General features: G+C 36.2%; 1 protein-coding gene across 2 annotated transcripts in view; it reads left to right on the plus strand.

Moving 5' to 3' along the window:
- Positions 1-17,557, plus strand: part of chchd6a (coiled-coil-helix-coiled-coil-helix domain containing 6a) — a 122,563-nt gene that overhangs the window by 19,602 nt on the left and 85,404 nt on the right. Inside the window, exons 5-6 of one of the 2 annotated variants that reach the window (XM_042003646.1) lie at positions 8,653-8,676; positions 10,764-10,847. In XM_042003646.1, coding sequence (XP_041859580.1) covers positions 8,653-8,676; positions 10,764-10,847 — 108 coding nt within the window. The remainder of the gene's footprint in view (positions 1-8,652; positions 8,677-10,763; positions 10,848-17,557) is intronic. The other variant, XM_042003647.1, reaches the window with a different exon arrangement.

Genomic DNA, 17,557 nt, shown 5'->3' on the forward strand with positions numbered 1-17,557 from the left:
GCATGCCCGGCGGGCAAGTACCCACTTCGATTTTTTTTCTGTTGTCTATTTTGTCTTCTATGTCTGTCACACGAGGGGCCAGTTGCCGTGAGCTGCTTTTTTTTTTATTTATATGCTGCTGATTTTGATTGGGTGTCTCTGTTGACGTGCCAACCTCAGACGGTTCAGTCACGTGGGGTTACCGAACATGGCAGAGAGCTCAAGAGGGAAATACGAAGCAGAAAAAAGAAAGAGAACTGTCGTGCCTTCGTGGAAGGACATTTATTCGTGAGTAGAATATGATGAAAAACTGCCGGGTATGTTTTGCACGGTCTGTAGAGTTCCCAACCAAAGCAGACAGAAACGGATCTTTTTTCAGCAGAAACGACAGCTACAGAAGACAGAACTTGTTCCCGGACCGATGGACCGTTGTGTCAAAAAACTGTATGCGGAGAGCCACAACCAGATAAAAAAAATGTCTTACCACTGCTTATCATGTCGCTAAAACGGAGCAGCCATTCGCGCAGTACATATCTCTTCTAAAGAAAAAAGACTTTCTCCAACCTCCTGATGGTGGTGGAGTCTTGGTCCCGAAGCGTGGCTTCAGTGCAATGAAAAGAATAAGGTCTGCCTGGAGGAGCCAGCTATCTGTTAAAATGTTGGCCAAGTTGATGTTTTTGGCTATTGAAGGCCCTTCAGTGCAAGATTTAACTGCGGTCGGGCATTAAACAGGTGGCTCACATGTTCAGACAGGGCACGGAGGGTGTAACGTATTACACTTACACATACTTCTTTCTGGCCCCTTATTCGGGAATTGTATTATTTGTTAAAATGTTTTTCAATGCATGTCACTGTAATGACATATAAAATAGTGTTTTCTGAAGGAAGAAGTGTTGTGTAGTGTAGTGTACAGTCAACAGGAAATGTATTTTAGTAAGATATAAGTCGTGAGCAAAAGTTTGCATGACACTGCCAGAAAGAAGACCTCTTAGGCAGGGCAAGTAAGAATTTTGATGGGGCAAGTAGACTCGATAAGACCCTGTGTGTGTGTGTATATATATATGTATATATATATGTATGAATGTGTGTGTATATATATATATATATATATATATATATATATATATATATATGTATATATATATATATATATATATATATATATATATATATATGTATATATATATATATATATATGTATATATATATATATATATATATATATATATATATATGTATATATATATATATATATATATATATATATATATATGTGTGTATATATATATATATATATATATATATATATATATATATATATATATATATATATATATATATATATATATATATATATATATATATATGTGTATATATATGTGTGTATATATATATATATATATATGTGTGTGTGTGTGTGTGTATATATATATATATGTATGTATATATATGTATATATTTATATTTATATATATATATATATATGTATATATTTATATTTATATATATGTGTAGCACATCCCTAGGTGCAATAATTGGCACCTAAGAACCTAACTAACAGAATGCTGTGGGATAAGGGTGAGATAGGGTGAGAAGCTCGGTGATCCGGGAGGGGCTCAGAGTCGGCCGCTGCTCCTCCACATCGAGAGGAGCCAGGTGAGGTGGCTCGGGCATATGGTTAGCATGCCTCCTGGACGCCTCCCTGGTGAGGTGTTCTGGGCACGTCCCACCGGAAAGAGGCCCCGGGGAAGACCTAGGACATGCTGGACGGACTACATCTCTCGGCTGGCCTGGGAACACCTCGGGATCCGTCCGGATGAGCTGGTGAATGTGGACGGGGAGAGGGAAGTCTGGGTTTCCCTGCTTAGGCAGCTGCCCCCACGACCCGACTCCGGATAAGCGGCAGAAAATGTATGGATGGATGGAACGTGGAAAAAAACCCCACTTGTAACAGACATGCATGTACATTTTTAAGGATATGTTGGACAATTGATTGGACACAGAAACTGTGTCACAAAATTGTATGTTAACCCATTTATTATAATCCTGTTGTAGTGTTTTCACTGCAGCAGATAACAACACCTCAGTCAGGTTGCTCGGGCCATGCCAACACACAGCTGGCACGGAGATTTTTTTGAAGGCTTCTGCCAACTGCTACAGAGGACAAAAAATACTACAAAGCTGCACTGTGACACTTCCCACTGACTTCCTAAAATCATTTTAACATGCACTGATTTTTCATTTATTTATTTAGTTGTCCTTAGAAAAAAATGGATCCATGGGTTGAAAGGAACTGTACGTATTTCGAGGAGCTTTTCCTGAAGCTGAAGATGTATTAGACATACAGGTAGTTGGGCCAATTCATTCAACTTGACTGCATTGTCTAAAGTCTTTATATTATTACAAAATAAAACATTCTCAAGCATGTTACATGACAAAAATATATGAACCTTAAATTTAAAAAAATATATAAATGCTTTATAAATTTATATTAATTATATATTTATATATAGTAAAGCTAAACCAGACATGGCCAACATTTATTTAATTAATTAAATGAATAGCCACATTTTTGAGACTTTAAAATTATATAAAGGTGATTTTGAGTTGTGATTTATTTTAGTCAAGTACACAGTTTTGTGAAGAAGAATCCTAATAATTTCCATGTCATGTTGTACTATATATTCTTCTTTTATTTAATTTCTTCTTATTTCTTTCTTCTTTGTTTTTTTCATTTATGATGAGTAGTTTTGGCCGACTAGTCGGGGTGTTATAAAGTGCTGTAAGCTTTATCATTCGTTTGTTTTAGTAATAGCCGTTTGGTTTGCATGACTGTTTTGCCTCATGTCACTGTTGCATCTAATGAAAGAACATAATGACTCTTAGTGACAGTTGAGTAAATTTGTTTAATTTCCAGATTTTTTAACTAGTCTTCTTCCATATAATGACTTAATGTTACTTCTTTAGTCATTATTTTGCCTTCCACATGTCTCACGTATTACACTTGTTTTCTGTATTCCATCATCGTTTTCAGCGCATCTTTTCCTCTCTTTTACTTGTTGTTTTTCACACTTGGACACATTTATTTTTCCGTCTGCAGCTCCAAAGTAGATGCTTCACACCTCTAGCTGTGCGCTGAAATGTTTCATATGCAGGAGGTGCCTGGAGAAGGAAGAATATACGATAATACGCTTGTAAGTTAATCTCCTGTGTAGCTCATGGCTAGTAGCTGCCGTATTCAATTATTCACCTTGTTAATAACTGAAGTTACTTTTCTGCACCTGCTTTAATTTCTTACATATTTTATCTTCTACTAGACTAAATTATTTTTTCTACCACCTTTTTTTTTTCTCTTCTCAAACGTATGACGTTTTGTTATTGATTCACCTAGAACAGGGCTACTCAGTTCGGTGCTACAAGGGCCGAAGTCCTGCAGGTTTTCAATGTGTCCCTGCTCCAACACACTTGACTCAAATGAAATAGATCCAACAGCCTATCAAGTTCTGCACAATGACTCATTTGAGTCAGGTGTGTTGGAGCAGGGAGACATTGAAAACCTGCAGGACTCCGGCCCTCATGGGACAGAATTGAGTAGCCCTGTCCTGGAATATTTGTGAGCAGGAAAAATTTTGTGCCCTGGGTTTTAACAGCACTGTGTGTATGATGAGTTGAACAAAGCATGAAAGAAGCTCCAGTTTAGTTGAGGATTAAAGGAAATGCCTTTATTGTGTTTTCTTTTTTCTTTTTGTTATTCTGATTGCAGGGTTTAATTTACTTATTTGGTTTTGTGACTGAACATCTCATCAAATTGATTTTCTTTTGTTCTTGGTTTAAGAAAACTAAGCTGATTATAAGTCTAATACCATAATGAATTAAAAAAAATAATTAAAACTTACATTTCAAAATGAACAGTTGCACAGTTTTATTGCTTATTTTAGGCTTAAAATTAAAATGATAAAGCGGGACGTTATCGTGAGAGAACATTTTGGCTTTGTAGTTTTTGAAGTGACAACATAATTTTGTCTTAGATTAGGAAACTAATTTTCTTCATATGAATTAAAAACATTTAGTAGCTGGTTTAACTTTTTTTTTAAGCCCAAGTATAATCTTAAAATCAAGCTCTGTGCTTTAAAGGCCAATGCAGTGCTGAAAATCTGTATTTTTATATGCAATGATTAAATTTGAATGTGTTCATTGCTCGAAAAGCAATAAATCTTCAAAGAATAAATGCTGACATTTTCCATTTGCGTTGATTGATATATTTTTGAAAGCATTAAGGAGATGCTCACTAATAACAAAATAAATAATTAATGTATGCATGTCACTCTTGTTGAGTATTTTATGAAGATTTAGTTCAGAAGCACAGGATTTGCGAAAAATGCTGCAAAGCAAAAAAAATAAAATAAATAATAATAATAATACAATTATTATTATTATTACCCACCAAACCAACAGAGGACATACAGTATATTAACAATTTTCTTCAGCATGTTGAATTACAGGAATGTTACTGCAGAGTGTTTGATTGGTCAACCCAGTTGGCAAGGTGATGTTTCATAGTGATCAAAAAAAGCCTATTTGAACCTTTATGCAGGTTTATATTGTACTCTGATTTTGGATTTCTCCTGTGCCAGTGCAGAGTTAGATTTACCTAAGATGGGAGGTCAAAAGGAGCTGAAGACTGGGGTTCACACAGAGTCATTTTAGTCACTTTTTAAGTTTACTGCAAGTCACATCTACTGAACGTGGCTATGACAGTATGTTGGATATATTCAGACTGTTTTTTGTTGACACATGCAGGATTGTATAAGGCTGCAACTATGAAGAGCCACACAGTTTCAAGCTCATTTAATATGCTTATTAGTTATTATTTCTAAAAATCAGAGGGGTTCTCTCTGTCCGCTGCAACAGTGCAGATTGAGGGGCCAGTTAAAAAAACCTTTCTATTCTAAGAGAAATCGGGTTTTATCAGTTGACTTCAAAATGACTGCAGTGTTTATTATGTGAATTGATATGTTTGCTAGTATGCTGCTAACCAGGAACTGCAGTTCCTCTGCTGCATCTTTCAATGCTGCATCCCTCTCCTGTGCAGTGATGGTATTGGCTGGAGGAAAGTTTACCCACAACTTCCTGAGATTTAATTTATTTTTTTTTCTGTGGATTCCACAAATTATATTTTGCTCATTTTCATGAGGAAATGTGTCATGTTGACTAAGACATTATTCCATCCTGCAGGATGATGAGCAGATGAAGGTTGTAACAGCATTCATGCTGCGCGGTGATCATCCTAAATTTGTACTTGGCTATCTTTGGTTTTAGGGTGTTTACCAAAACAGTCTTTGAACTCTTCGATGTTGGACTACTGTTTTTTTTTATCATGATCACTACTATGATTATTTCATGTTGGTCATCTTTTATCTGGGACTTTGTCATTCTAAAGAGTTTCAAAGGCAGGAAGACCCAAATACAGAGAAGCTAATTGACATTGATGGCTATAAACGAAACAGGAAGATGGAAACAGGAAGACGGACTAAAGATGAGCATGTAATTCCCAGCAATCCTCTGCATTTATGCCTTGGTGTACTTGCATGTAAAGTCACGCCTGGCTGGCTGTTATCTACCATGGACTAGCAGGTCCCTGGAGGGACACCAGAGGAGTCATCTAATTCACTTGCACTTTCTTCTCTGACTGCAAATTAAAACAGGACCAGTACAGAGAGACAAAGATAGGAAGGAAAGCATTTTTCTTTCTTTAAATTAAATCCATTCTTTTTCTGCTTACTCCCCATCAAACAGATACTTGTCTAACAAATAAAATTAACACACGAGCAGTTTGAGTTTCTCTTTTCATCGGCATTAACCGCCACCAGCTGCGTCTTTTCACCAAACAGTGGCAGCATCTCTCACATCAGAGCCCCCCCCTTGCTCTTTCTCTCCTCAGTTAAGGTCTGTTTATGAAACACAGGCGATTTGGCTCTGATTTGATTTGGTGTTCAACAGCCCTGATAATTATGATGAATCTCCCACCCTTTGTATGTGCGTGCATATGTGCGTGTAGGCACTCTTCACCTCAGTTCCTCTGCACTGCTGCTGCTATTCAGTGCCACCGTGCTCTCTGTCAGACCTGCGACACTAAAAGCTTTATAAATATTGATTGGCATTAATTTGCTCGGAGTGCCAGATGTGCAAGATTTACTACGTTAGGGTGCTTCAAATAGTGACAGCTTGTCAATCTCAGACATCCTGTTATTATATTTCTCTACAAATTGAGTTTTCCCAGTGTGACAAATACATCCATCTGTTGTCACATAAGCTTTATAAACTAAGTCTTCTCCAGAAGGATCTTTACAAGTTAAGTGAAGGTAGCTGGAGGTATTTAATGTGACCTTTTAATCTGATGGCAAAAAAGAGGAAAATTTCAGTTTTATTGTTAATCTGAGACTGACTAGTAATCCACAGTATGCACAACATTTTCCAATCAGTAGAACAAATACTGCAAATGTGTGTTATGTATATTATTATCACTATTATTAGTCACTAAAGATGGATAGCTGCAGTGCAATCAGTTTGACTGCCTGTGGGACTTTAACCCGAGGTAACATATTTGTCACATAAAGTTTCTGACATTTTGCTTCAATTTATGGTACAAACTTTGCTCAAAATCTGATACTTGTCTTCTGTCCCCTAATAGATACCCAGAAGCAGAAAACCATATTATAATATTTTTAATATATCACATGGTAATAAATGATAGATACACCCCCCCCCCAAAAAAGTAAATTTTTGTGTTACATTTTGGTACAGGGCCAAATAAAGACTTGATATTTAAAAAAATTGACTTTTCTTACCATGTTTTCATGGGTCGGACCATAACGGGTTAAATGTGCTGTTTCATGGGAGAGTCATAAATGAAATACAAGAGCAGTATGATGTAAATATTAGGCAAGCAGACACTACATCATTATTTTAGTCAACACACTTTTAAAAACATTAATAATTGTGTAAGCCACAATCTTTGTTTAATCATGTAGTTTTTATTTAAAACAACATGCTGTGTTTATTCAGGCCATTTTTGTTTTAAGGGTACATGTGCACACCTATTATAGCTTATTCCTTGCATACTTTGAGTACTTTAATCAAAGATCAGTCATTTCACTAAAATCACTTCTTCTATTGCAATTTATACAGAAGTAGAAAGTTGTTTGATATGTTACTTTTTTTTCCCTTTACAGTGAAATGAGAGAATTTTTTTTCCTTACAGTGAAATAAGAGGGGCTGCACGGTGGTGTGGTGGAGTTAGCATGTTCTCCCAGTGTATGCGTGGTACTCCGGTTACTACTGGTACTCCGGCTTCCTCCCACAGTCCAAAGACATGCATGTTAGGTTAATTCGTCACTCTTAATTCTCCATAGGAGTGAGTGTGAGCGCTTGTTTGTCTCTGTGTGTTGGTCCTGCTAGCAACCTGTCCAGGGTGTACCATGCCTCTCCCCTGCTAATTGCTGGGATAGGCTCCAGTTTCCCCATGACCCTGAACTGGAATAAGTGGTATAGAGAATGAATGAATGAATGAATAAATGAGCGTTTTTAGAAATTGAGAAGTGTTTTTATCCTTATATTCCAAAGATTTTGGAATATATGAGGCACATATCTGTCTTATAACATTGTTTTGAGTTGATTCAGTGGAATTTATCTTATTTGTGCTTGAACGAATATAATAGAGCGATATAGATATTTAGCTACAGTGTTTCTGAGAGTTAATGTCTAATCTAGGAAATATTGTAAAATCAGAGCAACTTTGTGACCAGAAACTAGAAATCTTTCAGTCAGTGACACAAACAGATCATGTACACGTTGTCCTGCAGCCTAAATTTGTAACAAAACTACATCAAATATCTGACAAAAGAGAATATTAACAACCTTTGCATACGGTTGATGTTTTTTTTTTTTTTTTGACAAGTTTTGATAACTTATAATAACAAGAATAACGAGACCCTTAAAAAAATGTTCTCATTTCGATTAGGGCTGGTTTAAAAAAACAAATCGATTTTAATCGATTTAAATAAATAGATCCAATATTGATTCATAAAACTTGGAGATTGACTTTTTATTTATTTATTTATTTATTTATTTAATGACCTAATTGTAACCCTACTCTCGTGTGACTTACCAAGACTCTGCATGATCTTAGCATATATACACACAACTGGAATCCTGTGTTGCCTATACATACTGACATGGACAAAAGTGTTGGTACCCTTCGGTTAATTAAAGAAAAACTCACAATGGTCACAGAAATAACTTGAATCTGACAAAAGTAAAAAAGGCCTGTTTCATGAGTTTATTTTTTTAAATAATTCGGTTGAAGCATGGTTAAATGATCAGTCCTGATGTGATCATTTAAAAATTTTAAGCTTAACTCTGCCTCTGCTTTATTACGACTTGGTTTAGTAAATCTGGGACACATTTTCATGGACCGCATGCACGTTTCTCAGAGAAGTACTTCAGATCACATTAATTGTTGTATATTTGTGTTTAACTTGCATAACCCGAACACAGTAATGAGTAATGTGCTTTGGTTTCCCTTTCTCTCCTTCAACCTTTTTCCTTCATCCTACATCTATCTCTCCATGCCCTCTACTTTTTCTCCTCCACTCTGTTGTCTGACATTTTTAGTCTGCAGATGAGATAGAAGTGATGGTAAGCTTTATTACAACTTTTTAAAAGTCCTGCTCTTTTGGCCTTTTCATTTTATTTGCTGCTCTCTAACTTACTTTGCTTCTCGTTGTCCTCTTAAACATGCTGGGGGTCACTTGACAAAGAAAAGACGAAGAAAAAAGGGCCGAAGCTACTTTTTAAAATGTTGATTAGAGTCGTTGTTAACAATTTTTTTGTTGAAGTGAATTTCGTGACAATTGCAAAAGTTAAATATCTTTAAATGTTGGTATCCAGGGGGTAAAAATCCATTTCAAGACTGATTAGATTGAATTGAAGGCAAATTGAACCCCTCCCTCCTTCTTATTTCTTTTTATGCATTCATATTCTTCCCACGCTTTTCTGTTTTCACCACTTCTTCTCTGCTGCTTTTGTGCCCCATATACCTCCTATCCTTCATCCTTGTTACCTGCTCCTCTTAATTCTTCCATATTCATGTTTTTAAAACTTTTTTGTTCTGTTTTTTCAATGTTTTTCAAGAGCTGCACAGTAATTTTTTTAATGTCACAATTTATAGTAAAAATCAGCAACCTCCTGTTAATTTAGTTTGATACAGAATGCAAGAAAATTAATTGAATAAAGTAAATGGACATATTTTAGAGGTTTTCATGCATTATATTATATTTCTCTTTTTCCCTTCTCCATGTTTCTTTTTGTCCCTGTTTAATATGAAGTATATTGGCATGTTTATGCTTTCAAGCTGTTGCACACCTGCATGTGTCATTGTGGGTATGAGAGGGTTCGTGGTGTGTTTTTTGTGATGGCACAGACATGGGCACAGTCAACGGATGGCTATAAATGGATACGTAGGGGGAAGAAAAGAGATGATGGTTTTATATTATGGTTTTAAATTTGTGTCACTTCCTCCTGTCTCCTTTTTTCTGATAAATGTTCCAGCACATTCTTCTACAATTGAATCCAAAAACTGAGACCACAATAAACATTTGGCTTACTGTCATGCAAACCTTGAGATAATCAGAAAAAATAGGATTTAGAGGGACCTTAACATCTACCTGCAGGTATATATATTTTTGTTAGAGATACTGAGATGTCATACTCACCAGGTTTTTGTTGAATCAAGTTGTGCCAATCCAGTGGCATTGGTTTTGAGTTTCCAGCTTGACTTCATGGAAATAATGACACAAGAACTACGTGAAAATGTCAGAATTCAGATAAATATTTAAAGCTAAGCTGAGTTGACTCCATTTTAAACCAAGGTTTGTCTGAGGACTTCTAAGGTTGTGTTTCATGCAGCTGTCAAACTGGATTAGTTTTATCCAAAGCAAGATAAGGCAAAGATTTGAATTTGTTAAAAGGTTTTGGATATTAACCTTTAAACAGTCTAATTAAATAGATGTATATAAATTGTGTTTTATTCAAAGCTGCAAAGGAGGAGCTGTTCTAATGTTGCCAAAATACCCAGAGGTTCAGCAAAAATATGTGTGTAAGTCCAGATGGATAATTCCTGCAGACTTGTACATGTTGAACTCTCCCAGATGAGCAATTTTACCAAAAGATTAATGGCTTTGCTGGGAGAAAAAAAACCCTGTTATATTCATGAAAAGTCAAAGGAACAACACCACATGAAAACAAGACGGAAGTTAATTATGACTCCCATGGGGCAACATTTGGCAACAGTTATCTACACTAAGCTTAAAATTCTGTTTGTTTTATCCATTTTATAAAAAAAAACTATCTGATAACTAATCTAATTTGCTTTTAAAAATTCAAAGATACAGGGTCAATTTTAGCTTATTTTGACAGCAATTCTCTCATGTGTTGTCTTGAATACAGTGATGGCTGGAGAATTCTGTGCTGTCTCCCATGACAAAATGTCAGATTTGAGGAAAAAGAAAGATTGAAACTGCCCATAAAATCACAATAAATCCTATTCTATTCTTTTTCTTAAAGTCTCATGTTTCTGTGTGAGGTGATTCTGTAAATGCATATATCAACAAGAACATGCAAATGGTAATACGGAAATATATAAATTGAATAAAATCTCTTTTGAATTCTAAGTGAAATTTAAAGTAGTTTAATTAAGTGATTGGCCTCTGTTTGTTTTCTTGCAGGCCCAGCAGCTACAGAAAAAAGACTCCCAGCTGAAAGCACTGGATGCCTTCTACAAGGAGCAGCTGGCACAGCTGGAGAAGAGGGTACAGCATTTACACAAACACACACACTAACATGTGAACTCAGAGGCCAGGAAAGACGTCGTTTAACGCTTTCAAATACGGCTAGAATTACAGGATCAGCTATAAATGTGCATACACACACACCACACGCCTTCATTCATACTTTCTAACAGACTTATGTTATTGCAAAACTGCATGAATGGAATTCACCTATATTTGCCAAAATAAGAAAAAGATAAGACGGTATGAAAAGACACGTACAGAAAAAAGTATGTAATTTTTTCTTTTTTTTAATTTAAACTTTTATTTCTTTGCAAATTGAATGAACCCATTAAGTACATGAATTTTTTTTCCAGCATCATTTAATTTATTATTGTTCTTCCACTTTCACAAAAATTGGTACAATGATGCTTTAACTACTTTTTAACGTTACCATTCCCTCTCTCAAACCATAATAGGCCTTTTGGCTTTGAGCATACCAAGCCATGAGGAATTTCAGTTATGTTGTCCTGCTGTTTTGGCTATTCATGTGCAACCGTACATGGTTTTCAGCACATTTAGCATTTTAAAATTCTCCACATATTCTCTGTTGGCTGACAGGTGGGCTGGCAAAGTACCTGCAGCCTTTCCTGGAGCCATGCTTTTGAAATGCATAATTGTGGACTTCGCTGGTAAATGTAGCGTCTTGAAGGCAGCACATGTTGCCCTAAAATCTCACGTTACATCAGATGTGTAAATAAACGCTGCAAAGAGCACTGGTCCAGGCCCTAACTGTCAGAAAGCCTGGCTTTTGGACATGGTGGTCTTTTTTTTATTTTGATCTGAATAACACAGCATCCATTTCTTCCAAAAAAAGATCCAAAATGCTGATTGGCCTGGCCATAATACACATTTCCTTCGTGTGATGGCTCATTCTTGATGTCTCAGAGCTCAGAGAAATGTAAGTTGCCTCTGGATTAGGTTAATCTAAAACTTCTTTTTCCCCACTAAAGTTTTATTTCTCTAATGTTGTTCTTGACTAATTTTTTTCCATAGTAGTACTTTGCCCGTGTGCTTATATAGTACCAGATATTAATGAGTGATGGCTCTTGATTATTGCCATCAGAGGGATTATAGGTATTTGACTGTAATTGGTAACGGTATAACATGAATGACATGAACAGCCTGTTCAAGCACCATTTGAAATGAGAGGGGTGTTCTCGTTAGCATGTTTAGCTAACTTCTTTTTCTCTTCTCTTTGCTGAAACATATTTAATTGGGACACATGTTGATATTCTTACGACCTTTCACTGATTGTAGAACCATGTTTTAGGTATTGTGTTATGGTTGGGAATTCCATTAATTTTACTGATTAATTCACTATAAAAACATATATCAGGTCAATTTAAAAGCAGGTTATTCAGCAGATTGGGGTTCAAAGTACAGTATACACAAAAATAAGCACTCCACTCAGTCTATCGAATGTGATTCCACAAGCAGCAAAGATTTAAGTATTCTGAGCATCTCCAAAGAGCCCTCACAAACCCACCCATTCCCTTTCATCTCCTGTTTGACATTTGCCAGGTAGAAAAGGTATGGTGTTAAGTCTCAGCCTCATCAGGTGCCTCACAGAGGACCTTTCCACCGGCTCTCTGGGGAAGCTCTTTTCTATTTCTCTAAATGGAGAAGACCTTTACAGGACATTATGTGTAAAATCTAAGTATTGTGTTCTGTTTACCATGCCTAATTCAAGCCTGGTCTGCCCAGGCAGTGGCTGTGGAAGAGAGAGCCACATGAGGCATTAGAGTGCCATCACTACAGAGTTGCCATCCATCCCTTGATTGGATGGAATTTATATTCAATCACTCGGCAAGCTTTTCATTCCTCATCTCTGCTGTTTTGTTGCATTTGAGTTAATCTTGTACTCATTTCTTATTTTTACATTAAAAGACAGAATATCTCTCTGAAAGTTTGGAGTAAGCTTTTTCTTCCATTTAAAAGACAGATTTTAGCATGTGTGTAAAGGTTTAATGCAGAGTTTGCCACAGGAATAAATAAGCTAACTGAATCACTGACTCAAGCAATAGGTGTTTTTTTTTTTTTTTGTTTTTTTTTTTGTTTTGTTTTTCTGAAGTTTAGGATTTTACTGCAGGAGGCACTTCCAATTCTGTCCTCCCAGCCTCTCTGCTGATGTGAAATTGTAAATGGACTGCGCATAGTTGAATATAATGCTTTTAGCCTCAGAAACTCAGGCTTTACCTTTTTCTTGTACACTTAAGTGAATTGTTTACCATTGGTAACATTGCTAGCAACTTGCTCAAAGACATCTGAAAAAAAGAGCTGGAACTTAACCTTCAGTCCTGAGATGATAAAAAAATAAAACAAGTAAAAAGAGTCTTTGCTGTTTACCTCAATCAATCCGGCTATGTGTCATTCTTTTGCTAAGTTCAAGAACATTTGGACAAATACAGGAAAAAACAGAAGCAGGAGCAGAGGAACACCACCCAAGACCAATATTTAGATTTGAATTTCTTACCTTGATGAATGGAGTTTACACATATTAACACACAGAAACACAGTCTTGGTGTCAGATGACTCTGTGTGTGTGTGTGTGTGTGTGTGTGTGTGTGTGTGTGTGTGTGTGTGCGTGCGCACGCACGCATCTCATTAGTAACAGGTTAAGTGTGCAGTGTGTAGATGGCTGGCAGGCTGGCAGACAGGTGGCACAAGCTGTGTTTACTGTTGAGCTTAGAATGGTTTAGACAGTCCTCTTTGTGTGGGAATGTGTGTGTGTGTGTTTCAGACAGAGTGAACCATATATTTCTTTTGCATGCACACTGTGTAATCAGGCGCACATGTACAGTATTGATAGATTCATGTATCCATCTCCGGGCTCAGTGTGTTTGCACAGTGCTTTCCATGTAATGCCCACAACTGCTTCGACTGCTCTAGTTGTTCTTGATGCCAAGTAGAAACAGAGCAATTGAAGGAAGGCAATGCAGCCTCCATTAATACCAGAGAATTCACCAATAAAACTGTGAGGACAGAGTTTGCTTTTCACTAGATACTGACAGTACAATGCATGGACTCCTGTTAGTCTGATGGTGTGATAAAGCAAACATATCACACATATATGGTTTCACAATATCACGTTTGTAAAATGAAGACCTCTTCAAGACTTCTCAATGAGTGCAATCTCATTTATCTTCAATCTTCATATGGCTTGTATTTAATCATGTAACTTTTACAAGTTCATATACGTTTGGTGAACGAAGTGGCTAATGTCCAAAGAAGATGTGAAACACTGTTTTCAAAGTTTAGCTTCTCAGTAGACACTTTAAAAGAATCTGAGCATATAAAGGCCCAGATCTTCATACATTATCTAAGAAAGGTGTAAGTTGAATAGAGGAACACCTGTCAGTTCAGTTTTCCAGTATCTCGAACTTTCTGTTGCTTTAAATGAGCTTCTACTCTGCGAACAGATGAAAGCACAAAAATGCTTGCAGGTCTAAAACCTCTTTGTGTGTGAATGAGTGAAAGCAGTTGAGAATAAGACCGTCCACGACTAATCCTGGATTGTTTCTGCTCCTATAAGTACATATTTTGGTGTTTTTATTGTGTTGTTGTAACGAGTGTTTAGTATAAACAAGCTGCAACCAGCTGTTTTACTTCACTATGGCCTCAATTTACCCATTTTGTCCTAAAAACTGTTAGAATATCATGGTGAACGAGGCAAAACCATCAGCTCAGCCCGTGTGGTGTTATTGGCGTCTTGCTTAGCAACAGCAATCTTGGCAAGAGTAAGGAAGCGACTACGACTATTATTGCTCCACGAGCTTTAATTTACCAACAATATAACAGAAGCTAACAGAGACCCTGACCAGTAGAAGAAAAGAGACACACACCTTAACAAAGTTATCTGGCATGCTTTGTTTCAGCTCATTTTGATCCTAATGAAAAGTTCACAAAAAATTCTCTTTTTTATGACTTAATGTGGAACCCTGAAGTAACCAGTTTCAGTCAGTTTCAAGATTTGAGCAAATGGAACAGCCAAGAATAATTCAAAGTTAGGGCATTTTCCAGCGATCAAGAACATGTTGGCCACATGGACTCTAGTCTACAGGGAGCTACTACTGACCTTTGGCAGGTTTTTGCTTTGGCACCCCCCAAATGAAAGCTAATTCAGCTTCCGTCTTGCATCTTATTTGTTCTCTGAGTCATGTTTTTTTTTCTGTTGTTGCCGTAAAGCAACCCCTGGGTGCTACAGGCCAGTGATTGCCCCAGGACTGTGTACCATCAAATTGAGTTTGTTTTAAAGTCGGAAACTTATATTCTATTATTCTAATTGTTGATGCATACATACAGATAAAAAGAGTGTGTGTTGACTCTTGTATACTCCATAAACACAGACACAGCCATTCTGCATGCTCTGTATCCAAACAGTCAGCAGATTTACCAGAGAACCAGCAGGCCATTAAAAAATGTTGATTTTAACAAGATAAATACAACAGAGGTAGACTTAAGCAAAGTACAGAAGTGATACCAGCTAAATTTAATTATAGTCTGGATGTAAACATACTAATTTCACAGAAAATTTCTCTCTCTGATCTTCTCTGTTTTCTAAAGTAATATTTGTAGTGTTAAGTAGTTGTTAGCTAGTTTTTTTTAAAACATTCAAAACATTTGCTAAAGACAGCAGCCATACCCTGATTTGGAAAAAAAAAGTGGAAAAGTTCTTGTGTAGATGCAAAATAATGAGTATTGCCTCCTCTTTTGCAAGCACTTGCATGTTGGATTAACTTCCTCCTTCAAAGCCATCTGTGTTTAGCCAATATTATATATATATATATATATATATACATATATATATATATATATATATATATATATATATATATATATATATATATATATATATATATATATATATATATATATATATATATATATATATATATATATATTTTTTTTTTTTATTTATTTATTTATTTTTTTTTTCTTTTTTTCCTACGGGTGGGGGTGTTGAGGAGATTCTTCAGCCGCTCCCAGCAAATCAACCTGGAATCCTTTCCTCTGTTTGTGCCTGAGTTATAAAGGACAAGTCATGCTGCAGGATGGTATGACTGAAATATTTAATGATTTTAAAATGTTGACTTTTTGAAAACTGGGCCATGCCTTGAAACCAGATACTGGCCCATTCCACAGCAGTTGAAATGTCCATTTAATGGTTAGTCTTTTGGACAGAGGTCCACCTGTCTTTCCATGTTTAATAAGGCAGCAGTAGCCAATGAAAACCATAGTGAGGTCTATTTTATGTCAGGGCATTTTTATTGTTTTAATATCTGAGTATTTCTTCCTCTGTTATTTTTTCTTTTGCCATCTCTGGTGGTCGTGTTGCCTTTCTGACTCTAACACACATTGCTGTCATAATGGGGTATATTTTGAAGCTGGTGGAAATAAAGCATACAGAAGAAGATGATAATCCCCCTCTAAGTCTGACAGGTGTCTTGACAGGCTGTCAGCAAGGCCTCTATGTACTTCACCAGAAATATCTGCACACTAAACTCACATACATGGCTTTATTTCATATCAAACTAGTGACAGTACCTTTATTCCTGGCTTACGAAAAGAAGAGTTCACCTTCTTTCTGTTGTAAGGTTTTACTTCTTATTTGGGTAAAATTGGGAAAAAGTCAACTTATATGAACAATACAACAAACTACATAATGTCTTTATTTATTTAACAAAAAATAAGCCATAATGCAGAATCAGTGTTTGGAAAGACCTGACATTGCAACAACTTGTATAACCACCTTTCATACTAATAACTACAATAATATTTAACATTAAAGTCATGACATTAGCACTGTTTTGTTAGCATTGTTTTGGAGGATTTTTGGCCCACTGTTCTTTACAGTGTTGCTCCTTTTTTGTTTAGGCTTGCTACGGGTACACCTCACCATTTAATTTGAGCAATGTGTGGACTTTTACTGATTCACTGTACCTTAGCTTTAGCTGTCAGACTGATGGCCTCACATTTAACTCTAATACTAGGGCTGGGTGATCGATAAAATGACTTTTCAGTTTCTGAAAATTTATTTTTAAGAAAATCATGATTTTCTTTTTTCCCCTCTCTTTTGTATGCACCGCAAACATTCTTCTTGGGGGTCCATAGTTAGCAGTGGGTTCAGCTCTCCCTCTGCACCAGAACAGTGTTTGTCTGAAAGCACTAACTGATATACAGTGAAGTAAGCCGTCACTCACGCCTGTAATTTAGTTGTGCATATAGCTGCAGTGACAAACGCTGCTCTCTTTGAGGAGCAGAAGACAACTTCAGCAAGCAAACCTTTGTTAAGAGACGACCTACATCAGGGGAGTTATTCTTCTTTCTGATGGAAAGAGATCATGGATGGAGTTGTGTTGCATATCCCTGTGCAAGTTATGAAGCTGTTTATGTGGAAAAGTTTACTTTTTTACTGTCATTCATTCATATAAATAAATAATGAAAACAAACACATTTTGTATGCAATAGCTTTAAGTGTAATATAGTTTTTATTAAGACAGAAAAGGGAAAAAATATTAATTAAAATCAGAAATCGGATTTGGTTTTAAAAAAAAAATGGAAATTTTAATCCACCATGCTGGATAGTTGGTATGAGATGTGTGTGCTTATGCGTTTGTTTTTCACCAAACATAATGCTGTGCATTACGACCATCTTCACTTTGGTCTCATATGCCCAAAGGACATTGTTC

This window comes from Melanotaenia boesemani, chromosome 13, assembly GCF_017639745.1.
Source record: "Melanotaenia boesemani isolate fMelBoe1 chromosome 13, fMelBoe1.pri, whole genome shotgun sequence".
In the NCBI taxonomy this organism is placed as follows: domain Eukaryota; kingdom Metazoa; phylum Chordata; class Actinopteri; order Atheriniformes; family Melanotaeniidae; genus Melanotaenia; species Melanotaenia boesemani.